Source organism: Coffea arabica, chromosome 6e (genome assembly GCF_036785885.1).
Source record: "Coffea arabica cultivar ET-39 chromosome 6e, Coffea Arabica ET-39 HiFi, whole genome shotgun sequence".
Taxonomy (NCBI): domain Eukaryota; kingdom Viridiplantae; phylum Streptophyta; class Magnoliopsida; order Gentianales; family Rubiaceae; genus Coffea; species Coffea arabica.
Genome location: NC_092321.1, coordinates 2,108,298 through 2,127,871, shown reverse-complemented (window position 1 = coordinate 2,127,871; position 19,574 = coordinate 2,108,298). Strand labels below are relative to the sequence as shown.

Sequence of the window (19,574 nt, the reverse complement as noted above, 5' to 3'; positions counted from 1 at the left end):
CAAAATTATAGATAATAAAATGTCCAAATGTCGCGATGAGGACATGAACGAAGTATATTTTAATTGAAACACAAAAGAATATACTCCCGCTACTTAATTTTTAAGTTCAAGCAATCGAGATGCATCTCTCTCTCTCTCTCTCTCGTGACAGGGAGTTGCATATGGTAAAAGTGCAAATCTTATTAGGATTGACACATTCTTCACACCGGGTAATAATTCTTTTTTAGAAAAAGAGATTAAAGGGGCAACAGTGACAGAATGCGTTAATAATTAGATAGATTGTTAGGACCGGGCCAGGAATAGACAAACTCAAGTTAGCACAAAGTAGGCGGTATAACCGACCATATAATAGATAGGCGGTAGATACCAGCCATATAATAATTAGGCGGTAAAACCGACCATATAAAGACGGATAACAAAGCAAATAAGAGACACAGAAGATTTACGTGGTTCGGTCAAATTGACCTACGTCCACGGGCGAGGGAGGAGCAATATTTCTACTATGAAGAAGAAATACAAAAGCCGTAGGAAAGTGGTTCCTAGGCCAATAGGCACTTACAAAAGAGTTTAGAAAATATTCCTAAACTCAAATCAAGAGAGCCTAAAATATTTAACTGAATGGGCTAGATGACTCAAGAAACTAATAGCTCATATAACTCTCTTGAGTGGTGCGAGTTAATTCCTTCAATAAGCTTCCTTATTTATAGGAAACCAGAGAAGGCTTTCCTCAAGCCTTTGTCGATGTGGGATGCAAAATTTTGCCACCAATTCAACCGTGGTGGGCGTTGAAAAGTCAACATAGATGATGATGATGATTCTTGATCAGTGGCTTCTGATTGTAAGAAAATGTATCATATGATCTTTCCACTAATGATATTAATTATTACGAGTACAATTACTAATACTAATACCATGGCGAAAAGTGCATCCGGTAAGTTGTATAGAGTACGTAGCAACTTGTTACAGACTGACGCATGCATTTTTTTTTTTTTTTGTGTTAATAAAACCCAAAAAGGTAAGAGACACAGGGCATAGAGATGGTTCTCAGATAACACCGGCGTCTGTGTGTGCTCTGTGCTGTCATAGTTGTGACTTCAGACTTGTATGATTCAGGTGTTTTCTTTCCCCGGCCCGGAGTTTTCTTGGTAAGGTTCTTTTCTTCTTTCGGATACGTACCAGGAAATTCCGGAAAAGCAGTATCCACGTAGCTGTTTTGGCATCGCTGCATTTCTTTTTATTTCCTTCTTTCGGCCTTCTGCTACAGTTGGATTTTTTTAATTTCATTTTATTTTGGTGGGGCACTTATGTAGAGTTGAGGTCCTTGAGAAACAATTGCGAATTGTGTAATATTGTAATTACTTGTGAGTTTGTTTAAAAGGAAAAAAAAAATAATCAAGTGAATAACAAATCTTGAGCGTAAAAACAATTAGTAGTAACCTTAAGTTTTCTGATTGGACTCTGAATAAAAAACAAAAAATAAATAAAATTGTCACTACTATTTCAAATCGATTGTTTTCCCCTGAAAGGCTGAAAGCAAAGTAAACTTAAAATATTAATATGTTAATGTACACTGGTTTAGCATGCCCTTTTAATTTATAAAATACAAAACAAAAGGAATTAATTTTTTGTACACTGAAAGTGTAGCGATTTTTTATACTAACAGTTATAAATGTATGCTACATCCGTATGATTTGAGTTTTAAATTTGATATATGTTATGTGACATGATCTAAACCCTGCAAGTATAAGAAAAATTATACATTGATAGTGGATAAAAAAAACATACTCAAACAAAATCTATGTCAAGTTTGTTAATGTTTTTTTCAAAAAAAAAAAAATGAACGTCAATCCCACAAAACGATTTCGCGACTTTGTAATCTAGGTGGTGGGAGATTAACGGAACTTGAAACTAAGGGTGTTTCGCGAATCGAGCCACTCGCGAGCTGATCGCGAGCGGCTCGAATACGAGTTCGAGCTAATTAAGTCGATCTCGAGCTCGAGCTCAAAAACATTAAACTCGTTGGCTCGCGAGCTCAATTATATATATTTTTTATTTTTTATTTTTTATTTTAATAGTAAAATTACATATATATCCCTAATATTTTATTATTTGTTAAAAAAATTATTGTTTTATTCATTTTTAAAAATAAATAATAATAATAATTTTTTTATTTTTTAAACTCAAGATCGAACTTGATATTTTGAGCTCGTCAAGCTCGAGCTCGAGTTCGAGCTTCACAAAATTAACTCGAGCTCGGCTCGTTTGCACCCCTATTTGAAACCCATAATTTGACCGAGACTGTTAAGTTCTTTTGGTATTATCCCATTTACCCTTCGTGACCTGGGCTGCAGCCTTTGGGCTTCCATATTGTTGACAAGCACTGGATATAACACCAAAAATTAGGTTCGTCCCTAACTGAGAAAACGAACATTTGATTTAAGCTCGCCCCATGGGCCTTGGCGTCCCTCAATCACTAGTCAAATTGAGGATTTAACATAATAAAAAATGGGAAAATTGTAAATTGTTGTACAAGTGCTCTCTTTGCATGCAAAAATCAAAATAAGGAACGAATAAAAGAGTCAACATGTTCCTCCACTCAGATTTAATCTTGTTAAGTCAACAAAATGAGTCTGATGGAGCTAGAAAAATTGAAGCAAAAGCATTTATCTTTTCCTTTCCTTAGCTAGAAAATCCCAAATTTGGAGCAAATTGGGTCCAAAATAATGTTCAAATGCATTAGTAGATGTATACGTACTCGCGGCGTGCCACTACCGGCGGTGGACAAAAAGGAACAAAAACAAAAGCCTAAAATTGAGACAAACAAACAACTAAATGCTTATGTTTAGTAGTAGTATAAAACACGATTGCTGAATTATGAAGGACTCCTAGTGATTTATTTATTTATTTGAGCAAATTAAGTGGGAGATATCATCTGGACAGTCCCTGCAAAGGAAGCATAAGTTGGTGATGTGATGGAGCAGCAGCATCATGGCGGACTTGAAATTAGCCCACTATTGGTCGGCCTTCTGGGAGTCATGGCCGGCGCTCTGATAGTCGCAACCCTCCATTGCATCATAGTTTGCTGGTGCTGTGATACTGAAAGTGAAAGATCGCCGGCTAGGAGGAGGACGATTCCGACAGCCCCAGCGAATTCAGCTGCTGCTGATTACAACAGGGAACAGGCCACCAGTAGCAGCGGAAGCTTCTCAAACGTGCTGCCGGTCATCATAACCTCCAACTACAACAACAGTACCAGCAAAGAATATTCCAAAGAAGACGATGACATATGTGCCGTATGCTTGAGCGAGTTTAATGTAGGCGATGAAGTTCGGGTCTTGCCTGAATGCACGCATACTTTTCATGGGTCGTGCATTGACAAGTGGTTGCATTCGCACCGTAACTGCCCGCTTTGCCGTGCTGAAACCTTGCCATCTTGATCTTCCCCTAGGGATCTTGCTTGTTCGCTGCCCCGTGCTGCCACCGGTGCTCTTCCTCCACCACCTCAGTTGTATGCTACCATTCCTCCCTCCTCCTGCTTAATTATAGTCAGTTCATGATTTTTGCACCTCCTCACGTCCGGCCAGCATACTATGTGAGTACGTCACGTCAACTTTTATACTAACACGGATATTATTTTATTTTTCAGTTGGCTTGAAGGTTGAATTGTATTTTTCTAGATTTTTTTAAAAAAAATTACTATTGCGATTTGATATGTGTAAAATAAAAAATATTGAAAAATATGTTTACAGAAAATATAGTAATTTTTCTTTGTAAAATTGCTATCCAAACATGGCCGCACGCTCTGTGTGAACTGTGGGCTACGTGTGAAACACGCATACACATTGTCCTATAACTATTGCAACAGCCGAATAGGGACAAACAAAGTCGAACGTGGATACTAGCATGTACCAGTAAAACAGATGGTGAGAGTGTAAATAACAAAAAAAAAAAAAAAAGTGCAAATAATATTTTGTGTTACAAATAAAAAATAAAATAATAAGTTATTACAGGTTAGTATGCCGTTACGTTGAACAACTAGGCCTTAGATGAACAAAAATTGGGCCAATGAAAGGGGCCCAAACTTAGCCTCCAAAAAGTGAGGAAATAAGTGGAAAAGGCATTTCTGCACATCGGTGGTTGTTACCGGGTCAAAATCAGATGAAACAAAAATTTGAAGAGCCAGGGAGCGAGAGAGAGAGAGAGAGAGGGCGGACAGTGGTTAAACTTAGTAAAACACATGGAAAACGAGTTGTGTTTTGAAAAATGAGTTTCATATTATCCTAATCAACGGTGGATCCTTTCTTACACAAAGATACAGCGATCCTGCTTTCCACGTCACTTTCTGTATATTTGCAAAAATACCATGCATTATGACCGTTCCGCTAGAAAATAATGACGGAGATTTTGAGCTTCCAACTAAAAGCTCGTTTGTTTTAGATTCTGCAGAAGTTAATTTCAAAAAAAAAAAAATGATTACATAGAATAATCAATAAAGAGATATTCTTTGATGAATTTAAAATTTTATCTTTATTAGTCGAACAATGTCTCGTATCTTTTTATATGCGTGATGACAAGCCACGAGGCTATCCTCTCTTCTTTGTTCATATTCAAAAAATATCTGCACCAATGTCATGTTAAGATATTGAGAGGACTTTTTTCTGACAAAAATATGTAATTGCTAGCTTAATTTAAAAATAAACACAAAGGAGAGCAAATCCTAAGTAATCAACAATATAGTAACTAGTATTTATACTTTTAGTAAATGAGCTCACTTTAAAGGATGAGAAGGGGAATTAATTTTGGGGGGAGGATGAACAATCACTTAGAGCTCATAGCTTACCTTTACTACTTATAATTTCATCAAGAACATTATTAATGGCACATCATGTTCTTTGTATTGTATATTTCACAAAAGCATGTTGAAAATTTAGGTGTCATTAATTAAATAAGAAATGAAGTGTTAATAACATTGCCCTTTTCCAAAATCCTGCCATAACTCAAGTGCCACTTAAATGTACAGGATCCAGAAGTTGACACGAGAAATACTCTATATGGTAGCTGATCAATACGTATTATCATTTTTTTTTTTTTTGGGAGTTGATCTGGACGATTTTTGAACCACACAAAATAGGGAGTAGATGGAAAGCAGCCATCTCACCCCACACCACGCACTACGCAGTGAGGCTGAAGACCGTCTCAATAATTAAAAATCATGCTACAAAACTGTGATGATACTCCTCCTGCCTCCTATCATAAATTAATAGTAATCAATATCTGTCCTGTAGCTTATGTCTTGGGACCACTAGTTTCACGTCTACAACAGGCTGCAGCCCATCACAATTTCTCGAACCTAAACAATTCTTTTTTATTTTTTTTGCAGGAAACGATTCTATTTTTATAACATAATCTATTCTAATCTACAGAGTTAGGAGAGAATAAAGAGACTATGTATAAAGGATTAATAAGTATAAAATTCTGACTATATTGAGGTGCTCTGACACCTTATTTAGATTTTTTTCACTGTAAGTAAAATTTGAATCTCCAGTCTATAATTCAAAGAAGAATTTACCATGTGTTTGAATTGCATTTTTTAGGATTTTTTGTAGAAAAATTACTGTAGCGATATGATGTATGTGAGGAAAAAAGATAATAGGAAAATGTGATCACGGAAAACAATGCAATTTTTCGGCGGAAAATGGCTGTCCAAACAAGACCTTAGTCTTTTTTTTTTTTTGTGGACATTGAGTTTTGCCTCAGTGATTAAAATCTAAACAATTCAGCTAAATTAAAATAAATCATTCGCAGCCTGTATATAATACTACTGCTGTCTGTCACAGCACTAATAATCACCCCAAAGAAAAAAAGAAGGGAAAAAAGAAAAAGAAAAGTCGATGGCTTCGCTTCGCCTTATCATGACGAGACGAGAGGTGCAACAAGGGCAGCACGGTCGTCATCGCTAACCAAACAGAAACAGCACAAACTGCAGCTGTAGCAGTACCACCGCTGCCAGCTGCCTTGTTTGGTCGGCGCACCTCCGCCTCAATCACACTCACACCGTCAGCTCCCACATGTCTCCTCTCACAGCTATCCTCTCTCTTCTAGTGCTTATAGCCATCCCTGCTTTGATCTACGCTTTCTTTTTTGCCATGAACTGCCCCCGCATCCCCCTCAGAAGACCTCATCGGCAGCGTCATCATGAATTGAGCAGCAGCAGCAGCAGCAGCAGCAGCAGCAGCAGCAAAGAAGCTAATAAACAGGCGGTGGAGGATGTTTGCAGCAGCGGTGGTGTCAAGTATAGAAAAGACGAGGAGGCGGATCATGAGAAAGAGTACGGCGTCGAGTGCCCGGTTTGTTTAGCGGGGTTTGCGGAGGGAGACTATGTGAGACGGCTCGACGATTGTAAACATTCTTTTCACCTGACCTGTATCGATAAATGGCTGTCTTCTCATTCCAATTGTCCTGTTTGTCGAGCTTCCGTTCCCACTATCCGTTCCAAACAACGTCCCAAGCCACCACCACCACCACCACAACCGGATGATGATTTCCGCCAAGGTCTGCCTGATGCTGCTTCTTTAGTTTAACTGTATATAATCCACCCAAAAAAGGAAAACAAAACAGTTTTTTTTCTTTGTCCCCTTAGTACTCTGTATTAGTACTAGTATATATATTAGTGTTTTAGTTTTTCTAGTTTACATATTAGTTTTTCCTGTCTATCCAGGCCAACGTTCCTGTTTTCTTTCCCTCTGATTCTGAATCTCTGGACCGCGATCAATGTTCCCCATGTAAATTAATTTCCTGGGACACCAAAAGGTTTACAGAGTGTTACAACATAATTTCAATTAACGCAGTTAATGTGAGGGTACGATTAATTGAGTACGTCGAAAGGAGTTTTGAAAGAAAATGGCGAAATATTCAAGAATGTTTTTTTTCACCGGTTGCATAATTGGTACTCTTATTGCTAATTAATTGGGTGAAACAGATTGTGCTACTGGTTACGTGCATGCATCTCAGTTTCGATTGTAAATTCGAAAAGAGTCAATATTTTTGGTATAGAATTATATCTATCATCTTCTTCTTATTCAATTCGAGGATACCTTTGGGGCTAATATTTTTGTTACTCAACGAATGCTGTTTAATTTTTTGGGAGATGATAGTTATTATGACTAATGAGACTATGATGGGAAGCATTTTAACATAGCAAATCCAATGACGTGATCTCGTTGATCTTCTTCTTTTTTTTTTTTTTTTTTTGTATCTTGTAAAATGTTTTACCGAATCATACCCAGGAAAGTTGCGTGCCAATTTGCGTGAGAGAAGCGGAAGAGCGATGATAATTGATAACTGTTGTGGCATTTTAAAAAAATACTCAATTTTTAATTAAATGCAAATATTATAAGAGACAAAAAATTGGTAACGATTTTTTTTGGAGTTAGTGGCAATTGATTACATTTGATTAATCAACTATTCTATTAGAGATTAAAGGTTTTCGTAACTTATAATTCTAATTTAAATAAATTTAATTAGCTAATAACTCCTTTATTTTTCTACCATATCATTATAACTTATAACTTTTGACTAGTGCTTATCACGAGTGTTGCAAGAAATAGACAGCATACTACAATGTGTGAATCCTGACTAGAAAAAAAGCTGCTGATGCTACTTGAGGAGGGTATTTCCAGCTCGGCTAGAGCTGGGGCCCCGCCCTGTATCTCTTCGGACCCGACCGCCTCGGCCTCAATTGACTTCGGCCTAGTTACTACTTCGGCCCAGGCATTCCCTTATCTAGCCGAAGTGAAGTATGATGACCTGGCAACCGGAGTTGTGGAACGTGATCTCTGACATCTCTGACACTTCTGATAAAGCTGCTCTGACATGCGCCGCCTGACACATGTCTGTTCCGGCGCACCTTTCCGCAGGGCCCATCAAGTCACCTTGATACGCTGACCCTGCCAGATCTCTAGGGACCTGTGCAAGCAGTCCTCCTCTCCTGTCCATCCTCTATAAATACTCAAGACTTCTACTGAGAAGGGGATGGCCAAAATTCTGGTAAAGGCATATTAGTCTTCTCTACTCATTACTCTCTCATTTCCGAACTGACTTAAGCTTCGGAGTTACACCGGGGACTCTAGTCCCTCCTACAATTTAAGCAGGTGACCTCGTCTGAGATAACCACCCAGGATAAGAGGCCTTCTCCGGCTCGGGTGACCCACTCCAGCAGGACAAAAACGACATCTTCACTACTACTACTTATACGAGTAATAAGAGTAAAACATCTATTTTCTCTATTTTTCTATCTCATAGCTTGGCAAGAAAAATTGGTGTTAGTGGAGCTATCATTGCTTGATTGTATAAGTGATAGTAAGTGTGATTGGGTTTTTGTTCCTGGGAGTGATAAGTTGGAGATTCTGCTGCATCGGAATTAATTCTGCCATGAAAGTTTAAATTACCTTTAAAAAAAAAAGATATCTATACCTCACTTCAACGCACTTATGCATTATTATATTATTATTATTATTTTATTTAAGATTTGTATTTTTGTTCTAAGCAGAACAACAACAACTGATAAGCAATTTTTTTGGATTTTTATTAGTTTATCCCCTTAAACTATACCTCAACTATCAATTTAGTCCATAACGTTAACTCCTAGTCACTTAAGTCCTTGGACTAACGGTCAAATGAGATGACATTTTATAATTCATGTAAAAAGACATGTTTAGATCCAACTTAATTATAAATGAACAAATATGCCCATAAAACCCTAAAAAATAAATTTCATTCTCAAAAATGCCCTTTATGAAGTGGCGGGACGACAAAACAAAAAAATGAAAGCCACTTTTCTAATTTCTTCTTCGTCATTATCAACCCAAACTCTCTCCATTCTCCCTCATATAAACCCCAAAAAGAAACGACGGCACCTTTGCTTTGATCTGAGATAACTGTCTTCTCGCCAATGATGCGACACAACATGAACCAACCTGGAAAATCGGTAGGCGTTATTGGGCTAGGTGGTCTAGGACACTTGGCAGTGAAATTTGGAAAGGCTTTTGGATTGAAAGTCACGGTGTGGAGCACAAGTATATCCAAGAAAGAAGCAGCAGTAATTCTTCTTGGAGCGGACAATTAGGTTGTCTCATCTGATGAACTGCAGATGAGGGTAAGCAACCATCAGCCTGTGATGTATAGGCTTTTGGGTTCATTTTGTTTCAACTAAAGCAATAAAGATGCTGATTCTTTACCACCATCACCCCATATCATTGCACTTCATTATTGATACAGCTTCTGGAGATATTCCATTTGACCCGTACCTTTCCCTGTTGAAGACTAACGGGGTTCTTATTCTGGTTGGCTTCCCAAGTGAAGTAAAATTTACGCCACGTAGCCTAATCACAGGTACAGTCTTACTTGTTTACATCTAGAAGTTGCTATAGCGGCACCGACGTCATAGGACCTGCATTTTTAGCTTATAAACCGTCACTTCTTGCAGATATGAGAACTGTATCCGGGAGTGCAACCGGTGGAACGAAACAGACACAAGAAAAATGTTGGACTTCTGTGCAGCGCACAATATCTTAAACAAGATGTTAAGATTAACAAAATCACAAACATTATAGTCAATCACGCAAATTTCAACCAAAACACAAGATAAACTGATAATTTCTGAGTCAAATTGCCCTTGATTGCATAACCTACTAAGAAGTCCAACCACAACCTAAATGGTAAAACATAACGCTAAAATAAGAAATAACAACGAATTTCCTCCAAAACCCCCAACCATCTATGAATTTACACATTTACTCCTTAATCCCTCCATAGCCCAATTCACGCAACTCATTTCTTAACCTTCTTCGCTGGCAACTTGAGGCTCTTAGGCTTTTTCACCGGCGTTTTCTTCACCGCCTTCTTCACCGGAGCTTTCTTGACGGGAGTTTTCTTGACTTTCACTGACACTGCAGCAACCACCTTCAGCTTCTTCTTCTCCACATTAGCAGTTCTCCTCCTCTTGGTACCTGCCGCCTCTTTCTTTGGAGCAACAACCATCTTCGGCTTCTTCTCGCCGGCAGCAGCGGTAGTAGGCTTCACAGGAGCAGCCTTGACAAGGTATTGCACAAAATAAAAAATTTTGTGAACAATTTAAGAAAATAGAGGAGAGAAAAACCTTCAAATCCTTGTTTTATACTTAAAGCACAATGAGAGGGTATTTTTGTCATAAAAGTTTTCACCAAACTTTAGTTAGTTAGCAGGGCAATTTTTAAATGGGTTAATGGTCAATTATCTACTTTGACTTAACAGATGGACTTAAGTGACTAAAAATTAACGTTAAGGATTAAATTGATAGTTGAAGTATAATTTAAGGGGGTAAATTGATAAAAACTCTCTTTTTTTTTTTTTTTCAAAGAAGGGGCTTTGGTTGGTAAAAGAGGTAGAGGGTGATTGGTGGTGTTATTTATAGTAAAAACCTTATTGGTGCAGAAAACTAAACAGCTACAGCCGCTAAGTAGAAGCCAACACAACATCTTGAATAAATCTTCATCACGTAATCATGGTCTTATAGTACTCCCTCCGTTTCACTTTGATAGTTATGTTTTCCTTTTTCGTTTGTCCCAAATTGTAGTCCACTTTCCAATTGAAGAATGTAATTGTATTTTAATTTTTCTAAAATATCCTTATTCAATGTAAGTTGTTGTTACTATAAACCTACCCCATTTAATAAGAGTTTATTCGTTTTTTACCATCAATTCAAGTTCCCATAAAGTTGTACTCTAATTAATGTGAGGATATTTTAGGAAAATAGTTATCTAAATTAATTGTTTTAACAAAGTTAACTACTTTTTATTAAACTGTGTGAAAAAAGAATTAGGACTATCAAAGTGGGACGGAGAGAGTACTTTATAAGATCAGCTGCGCTCAGATCTGACAGCTGGACTTTTGGGGTAGATGTCGGTTGGATTCCTTAAAAAAAAAAAAAACGATGTCGGCTGGATTTTTCTGCGTCCTTTTTAAACTTCAATTAACTCAATCTAGAGGCATTTACTTGTCATGAACTAGGACTTGCATTGTGTAGAATTTAAGTCTGAAATTATTATGGCTTTAGGATCCGTTTGGTTGGGGGTAAAATATTTTCTGTGGAAGTCATTTTCGGGAAAATATTTGCTTATCCATCAATTTTCTCGTGTTTGGGTTAGTCCGGAAAATAGTTTACAAAAAATTTATCCCTCGTGGTTTCACTACTTGGCAGCCTCATGTTTCAAAACAATCATTTCTTCTCTTTCTTCTCTGTTTGGAGCCTTGGATCTCAAGGCAACTATTCCCTCGATTGCCAACCTCTCTTGCTTCACCACCTCACTTCTGGTGGCTTGACAATTATTTAAGCACAAAAGAGAACATAAGAGAGGGGCAGACGAGTTTTTTCGGGATTTAGCCAATTCTAGAGTTGAATATTTAAATATACACAGGAGAAGTTGAAGACTTGGAAATAGTCATTATCCGCCTCTGGCTTTCATCATTAGAAGTGAAGGAAAAGGGTGGGATGGGTTATGCGTTTGGGGGAAGAATAAAGACATTTTGTTGAAAGAGAGGGTTGAGGCGGCCACTGACGGAGGCGGTGATGGAGCGGTAGTATTTTTCAACTTAATTTGAAAATCTTTTGTGGGAAAATATTTTACACTGAAACAAACAGACCCTTAGTTGAATTCTTTCTCCGTCGTCTAATGACTCTAATCTTGGAGGTAGGTTCTTCCAGAATTCAAAGTAAACCACTAGCAGTTGACTTGAACTCGCCGGACAAGGATCCTAAGTTCTTTTGGAAGGCACTTTTTTCAAGTATATATTTTTTTTACCCTCTAGCTTTGAGGGAAGTGGAGTTTATCAGATGCAATTTAGATTTAAGTTACCAAACATGAAAAAACGGCCATTTTAAGGCCCGTTCTTTCTTTTGCATGTACCTTAACCCCAGCCAAAAAAAAAAAACTGTGCAAACAGTAACGAAATTAAAATGTCCTTCAGTTCATCCCTTTTAAAAGCAGGCCAGAAAATGGTTATGAAGTTGATTCACCGATTACTGGTCCACCGACAATGGATAAGAAAGAGTAGTATTCAGGCTATGTTTGCCTTCTTTTGATTCGAATGAACGTTGGAGGATAAATGTGACTGGCGTGTTTGTGTCCAGTCCAATTCCAAAATACATCCATTGCAAATTGTGTCCAGCGGATCTAATATCAGCTCAATTTTTTTTCCCCCCTGACGTCGGGGAACGGAAGGGAGGGTAAGAAATCAGTTCAAGATACATCGGCCATATTTCGTAAAAAAATATTTTGAATTTTTTTGAAATAATTACTATAACACTTTTTGTAACGTGACGTGTAAAAGATAAAAAAATTGATTAAAAAAATAAAAAAATAAATAAAATTTATGAAGCAAATTATTTTATTTGAAATCATCTCAATTCAAACAAACCCAAGTGAGCTTTTTCATACCGCAGTCACGCTCATCCACAATGGTTCCGTCTACCAGATAGTTGTTTGGTTGAAAGGAAGGGTATGAAAAAATGAGGGAATATTAGTTATGCTTTTCACACTTACCTGCTGCATTCTGTGTCCTGCACAGCCTTGTTTGAACAGCAAATTTTCTCATTTTTAGTAAATACATTTTTCAATCACCTTTTTATCTTATATATATCAGATTGTTACAATAATTTTTCTGTACAAATCCAAAAAAATGCAATTCAAACAAAGATTTTAAGGAGAAATGGTGATTAGGCGCAAAAATTGTAATAACTGTCACTAACTTTTTATTTTCTCTAGCCAAACATATATGTTCAGGAAAAAACCACGTGACTTTTTCCCTCACAGCAAATTACTCCCATAAATAAACGACCAAAAAAAAAGAAAAGCAAAAAGGGTTTCTGTACAAACCGGGTCGGATCGGGGTTTAGAGCCTGAATACCGCCGACAATTCAGAGTCCGTTCCTCCGACACAACAGAATCTCTTTCCTTCCACTTTCTTGTCCAAATTCAAATCAACCTCCGAACCGATCCCAGTGTCCCACACACGCACACACATGACACACCCCTTTAAGCCTATTGTTGGGTTTTGAAGGTTTCCCTTTAAGCCTAAGCTACGTCAACAATCAAACACCAAACTCGCTCCTTCAAATTCAATGCAGTATTGGGTAAAGTCTACGGCCACCACCAGCACCCCACCCACCACAGCCCACAGTCTGAATTCTTCATTAAACTTTACTTCCCTCGTTACGTTCTCCGTAATACAAAAAATCCTCTATTATTACCTTAGGAGAAGGGACAAATGAAAGAAAATCCATTTACCAAACGAACCCACAGAAAATGCTCAATTCCTTTGATTCTCGTATCCCTTTTGGCTCTGCTGCTAGTAGTCAAGCTACTTTCATCTCATTCTTCATCATCTCCAGCTGACCAATTATCGGGTTCACTTGCCCCGGATTTTGGCGAAGCTTTAAAGTTAGATGCATTGCCTGAGCTTCCTCGATTTGCCTACTTACTTTCCGGCACCAAAGCCGAGGTAGGCAGTCTTAGACGGCTGCTTCAGGCTGTGTATCATCCCCGCAACTACTATGTGTTGCATCTCGATTTGGAAGCATCCGATGCTGACAGATTGGAGCTCGCAAAATTTGCCAAATCCCAGGTGGTCATCAGGAAGTTTAGGAATGTGATGGTGATAGGGAAGGCTGATTTGGTCACTTCCAAAGGGCCTACCATGATTGCTTCAACGCTTCACGCCGTTGCCATTTTGTTGAAGCAGGCTCAGAACTGGGACTGGTTTATCAATCTTTGTGCCTCTGATTATCCTCTAACCCCCCAAGATGGTTTGTGTTCTTTTTATCTCTACAATATATGTTGTTCATTGACCTTCCGACATTTTGTTCTGTTGCTTACTACAGACTTCTTAAACTATTAATTCTGTAAAGTCTCTATTTAAGCAGTAGCATATTGGATTAAGATCAATAACTTTGCTGAAGTTAAAGATATGTGGGAGATGGATACACGCTTAACTTGTTTGATCTCGATATGACTCTTGTGTTTAAGCTATTTATACGACTAAAGGGTTGCAAATGTGACATTCCGCTGATTACATAGAGATTTGGGATTTTGAAATTTGGAGTGAAGCATATAGTCAAAAGGGTCGCATCAGTATTGAAAAGCAGATAGCTACTAGTTGATTTGTTCTTTTCCGAGACAAATTCTTACGTTGCTTTGACTGACTAGGCTTCAATTCCTGTTCATCCTGATTTGGTATAAGTTGATTACCAGACTGAAATTAGTGTGAGTTAAATATGACTGTGGCCATTCTTACTCTTGCGGTTATCACACAAATGCAAGCACATATATGGTGCTAGTGCCGATTTTCGTGTAGTTTCATTTCCTCTGCTTCATTAGGATTGTGTAAGTGATTCAAGGGAAGGTAAATGTATCCCTATTTCCTTATAAATGATAGGACTGTGAGGTCCTGATCATGTTGGAGGACAACTGAGGGTAAGAGAGATTGAATCCATCCATTCACACTTGTTCGTATTATCTTGATTTAGGAGCTGACAGTGTAATACTGAGTCATATTACTCTTCATTATTTTCTCAATGTAGAAAATAAGGGGGAAAATTCAATTAACTTATAAGTCTTCAAATGCATGTCTAACAACATCAAGGGGAACGTAAGGGTTTGTGGTTTTGCACTGATAAACATGCGGACAGAATAACAGAGCACTTGTTATTACTAATTTTTTCATTTCTTATGAGATTTTTAAACTGTTTACTTTGTATTGGAGGATGTCAAAACTATTGCCGTGGAAGTACGATTTTATTGTGCATTTATTGCTTCTTTTTTGCAACAAACAATGATGAAACACTTGAAAAATGGATGAACATTATTTTTATCAGATATGACCTGTATATTTTCCTTGAGTTCATGAGTTACCTCATTCCCATTGGCGTGATTATGAGCTATTTGTGGATAAAAGATGTGGAAGGATTTCGCCTTTGATATTCATGTTAAGCAAAACACGCTGATCTTGGTGCAGATATCCTGCACATCTTCTCATTCTTGCCCAGGGACCTGAATTTTGTTGAGCACACAAGTGATCTTGGTTGGAAAGAGTGAGCTACCCTGGACTTCTTACTTGTCTCCTGGAATACCATTTTCTTTTGTAAGTGCTCCTTGTTGTCTTGGCAGTTGAAATATTCTCAAACATATATTGTATGCACTTGCAGGTTCCAGAGAGTGAGACCTATAATTATAGATCCGGGCTTATATCATTCTAAGAGATCTGGTGTATTTTGGGCCAAGGAAAAGCGATCAGTGCCTGCTTCTTTCAAGATATTTATGGGTTCGTCCTTGGAACTACTTCTGATCCTGGTTGTTTATCCTATTCATTAAAAAATTGAATCTTATGAGAATTTGTCTTTCTTAGATGATTTACGCCCTCTTAGTAATGCTAATGTGTTTGCTATTGTGGTCACTGTAATTGCCTGGGTTAAGGTCTTTATCTTTACATAGAGAACTAACTCTCTTTAACCAGTAGACAATATAAAATTGGTAATTAACCATTATTTATCTATTATATACATCAAGGTAAAGATTTTCCTCTTCTTCTTCCCCTTTCCTTTTTTCCTTTTTTTTGTTGGGGGGAAGTGGGGGTTGGGGTGTTAACGCTACGTAGAATCTTTTGCCAATTTGCAGATTCAATTTTTTCCTCAGGGTGGGAAGTACATAGACTTTGAATCATCACTTGACATGCTTACAAACTAGTTGAGGTTGTAACAAGGTCCAAGAGTAAACCACTAGCTAGGGGTGCGCCATGGATTGGAATTCTGCTGGCTTGGCTTAAAGGTTACGGATTTAATACAGCCATAGACATATTTTTTTTCACATTTACCACAGCTTGGCTGGGACTGTCTTTTTGCGTTAATCTCTCTCTCTCTCTCTCACACACACACACATGCAAACATGCTCGTGATGTATATATTTTCTCATCAGTTCCTGCTAAAAATCATACATGTCCTAATTAAATAGTTTTTTTCCTAATTAAATATTTTGACGTGCATGAAATGTGTAGAAAGTCCAAGAAGCAATAGTGACCTCGTATTCATCCAATATGGGAGGTTTATGGTGACTGGTTTGAGGTTGGAAAAGTAGTTATTCTTTTGTGTTAGAGTATCGTTAGTTGATTGCGGAGCTAATCTGCAGTGCTCATCTTGCTACTTGTCGAGTCTTTGTAGCCTTTGTTATTTTCATTGTTCAAAAAGGTAGCAAGTGCAGACTTCAATTTCAGATTTTACTTTTTAATGTCGAATAGAAAAGACCGGTTAAATGGCTTGTCTAACTGTAGTCACGACCTAAATTTAGAACAGTTCTAAGTTCACCTAAGTTTTCACCCCCTTTTTCACCTTTATCTGATCTCAGGATCTTCATCAGTGGTGCTTACTAGATCATTTCTTGAGTTTTGCATTTGGGGGTGGGATAATCTCCCCCGCACGCTGCTCATGTACTACACAAATTTCCTGTTGTCCCCAGAGGGCTACTTCCACACTCTGCTTTGTAATCATAAAGATTTTCAGAATACAACTGTGAACCATGACCTGCATTATATCAGATGGGACGACCCTCAAAAGCAAAATCCCATGAATTTAACGCTGGAACATTTTGATGACATGGTCCAAAGTGGTGCGGTATTTGCTCACGGATTTGGCAAGGATGACCGGGTTCTGGACAAAATCGATACCGATATTCTCAGGAGATCCAATGGCCAATTTACACCCGGGGGCTGGTGCGTAGGAACTTCTGGTTCTGACAAAGATCCATGTAAAGTTTTTGGTGATCCAGGTGTGATTAAACCATCTGGAAGTTCAAAAAGATTGGAGAAACTTGTACTGAATCTCCTTGATTCTGAAAATTTCAGGTCAAGACAGTGTAAATGATATTCAGAACTTCATTTAGCGTAGGAGTTGTTTCTTCATTATTGAAATCCACAGCACTACAACCCTGCAATTTTGATGATCGCTTGAAGCTCCATATAGCATGAGCGCATGATAGGGACCCGGAAGTATCATCCTGGTGAAGGTGAAAAAGTGAAACAACGCATCTCCAAATTGGAAAGTTCAAGGACAAAAGCGTGTGTCGTAATACTACAAGAAACTCCAGACAGATGAAATGGGCTCCTTTCTTTCAGATCAATTTGTTTGAATTCAAGGAAAAGAAAGAGGGTGCTGCCCGTAACAGTGCTGAAGATGACATATTTTCAGGTATACAAAGAAAAGTAAAGAAAATTTGTGGTTTCACAGAAAATAAAACGAAGAATGTAAATTTTCAGAAATAAATTTGACCTCCAATTAAACAAACTCTCGAATCATTACGGTCTAAAATCCAGAGTTTCGGATGTTGGAGTCGGAGGCTGGACTCGGTATGGGCTGTGGACTAGGCCGCAATGAACATGGGCCATGAAGATGTGGCAGCGGAGAGGGCCAGTTGGACATACAAAACATGTTGGAATTGTAATTCATTTTGGAATGTCCGATAGTAGAGCACTGTGAACACATATTGATGATTAAACTTTAAGGACCAAAGCAATGTTTTATTTATCAAGAAAAACTATTAGGTGATTTTCAGAACAAATGTATAGTTTTTTGCCCTCCACAGAATATGTTTGTAACTTTTAGTACACCTCAAATATTCCTAAAAAGAAGGGTTAATTCCAACAATCCCTTTCAAAATTCCCTATTTTCACATTGCCTCCCTGAATTTTTAATTAAACCAATCTACCCCCCTTGTAGAATTGGATTTGAAATCTCAATATTTGGTTGAATCGGTAATATGAAAAAGTACATGGTTTCATAAAATGACCAAATTAGCCTTGAAGTTCTTAGCTACCAAAACGTTTTAATTACTTATTCTTGATGAAAAAAATTTGTAAAACAATCTAATTATTTTTTATATTACTAAAAGTTCTAATGTTGTATAGCTTTGTATTATTATTTTTTTTTAGTGTTAGCAGGAGGACTCAAACCCGAGACCTCTTGCTTGCACTCCCTCCCCCCGTACCACCCAACCCATCCCTCCCCCCACGTACAGCTTTGTATTATTACAATTGAAATTTATTTAAATAAATATTAGTGTATAATTCCTATTTTTTGTATTTCTATTACCACTGAAAAATATATTGGAAAAATGTGATGGTTAAGCACAGTGTATTTTATGTTCCGTTCAAAAACTTTTATCCTGAAGTTCATCTTGACTTATTTTATTAGTTCAAAAGTTCATTCAAAGCTTTCTTGTGAAATTTTATATAGTTTACAACACTATGGCCATTGCACATGACAAATTCAGCCCAACCGGAAATTAGCAAGCCCAACCCAATTATAATTGACTGATAAAACTGTAATAACATAGAGGGTGAATTTGTTAAATTAAATATTCAAGGGGCAATGCGAGAAAAAGTTATTTTCTGAAGGGGTTTATTTGAATCAATTCTAAAATTAATTGGTTCCAATGAAGGCCAAATAAGCAAAGATTAGGCTGAAATAGCAAAGAAGAATGGAGGAGGGTTCACAGGTTTGTTTCGTTGTTTTCCCCTTTCCGGAGGACTTAAACTTCAAGTTGTTTGAACCTTTTTGACGTGCTTTGGACTCTACAAAGTTCCTTTATTTTTTTTTTCCTTCTGCATCATCCGTTAGTTTAGTTTATGCATATAATCAAACTTCCGGCTCACATAATTTTGAAGCCTTGATCCTTGATTTACAAAATTTCAACATCTTCCGCTGCTCCTGCCTGATTTTCTGAGTTAATAGTAGAACCTCACTCCTGGTTGTGCTTGTTACTTTGTTAGGATCTTTAAGTGAATTTGCTCATGATACAGAATTTGGGGCACATCCCGTTTCCATGCCAATGAATGAATCAGCGAATTGAAAGGGAGGAAGGAAGAAGAAAAACACAAGTGAAGAAGAAACTACTAGATGAGCAGGCAGAAGTTCGAGTTGTAGCCATCACAAACAACGCAAGGCCGAATGCAACCCCAAGAAGACTGACCTTTCCCTTAGAAAAGCAAAATTATTTCTATTGTTATAATAATAATATCTATCTCAGTTAAGGGGGTTACCATATATAGGGGTTAGTTTGCTTAATGGACATGGAATCGAAATCTTAACGTGGGAGGAGAGAGCACTATCAACTCTCAAGTCTCGACTGATCAACTCTGTCTCGATCGGCCCCTCCAGTAGCAGCCACAGCTCCCAAATAGAAATATCCTCCCACTTCTTTCTCTTAAAAATAAAGAATGAACAGTCACTACTTTTCCCATGCAGGAGCACAGCCACTAGTGTAATATATATGTAGTCTTAGTTAAGCACCGCAAGACAGCATAAACAAGAAGCTTAAAGGTTAAGAAAGGAGACATGGCCCTCTCGAAACACTAAAAAGTAGTAGTAAAACAAAAGACTAAGACAGGGTGAGGACAAACAAGGACTCGATCAATATTGTTAACAATATGATAAAGAGCATATGCATGATTGTGTATAAATACACACCATAAAGCCCTATCCTTTATTTTTAGCT

The 19,574-nt window shown here is 37.6% G+C and overlaps 3 protein-coding genes across 3 annotated transcripts; all 3 read left to right on the top strand.

Annotated features, from left to right (window-relative positions):
• Positions 1 to 2,972: 2,972 nt before the first annotated feature.
• LOC113694751 (RING-H2 finger protein ATL52-like) lies at positions 2,973 to 3,437 on the top strand. The gene has a single exon (XM_027213615.2). The coding sequence runs from the start codon at positions 2,973 to 2,975 to the stop codon at positions 3,435 to 3,437; it is 465 nt and encodes a 154-aa protein (XP_027069416.2).
• A 2,631-nt stretch (positions 3,438 to 6,068) lies between these two features.
• LOC113695359 (RING-H2 finger protein ATL33) lies at positions 6,069 to 6,581 on the top strand. The gene has a single exon (XM_027214417.2). It carries the CDS (start codon positions 6,069 to 6,071, stop codon positions 6,579 to 6,581), a length of 513 nt encoding a protein of 170 aa, XP_027070218.2.
• A 6,341-nt stretch (positions 6,582 to 12,922) lies between these two features.
• On the top strand, positions 12,923 to 16,963 carry LOC140009265 (beta-glucuronosyltransferase GlcAT14C-like). Its single transcript, XM_072054305.1, has 4 exons — positions 12,923 to 13,840; positions 15,049 to 15,124; positions 15,239 to 15,354; positions 16,431 to 16,963. The coding sequence occupies exons 1-4, from the start codon at positions 13,303 to 13,305 to the stop codon at positions 16,943 to 16,945; spliced, it is 1,245 nt and encodes a 414-aa protein (XP_071910406.1). The 5' UTR covers positions 12,923 to 13,302; the 3' UTR covers positions 16,946 to 16,963.
• Positions 16,964 to 19,574: the final 2,611 nt, after the last annotated feature.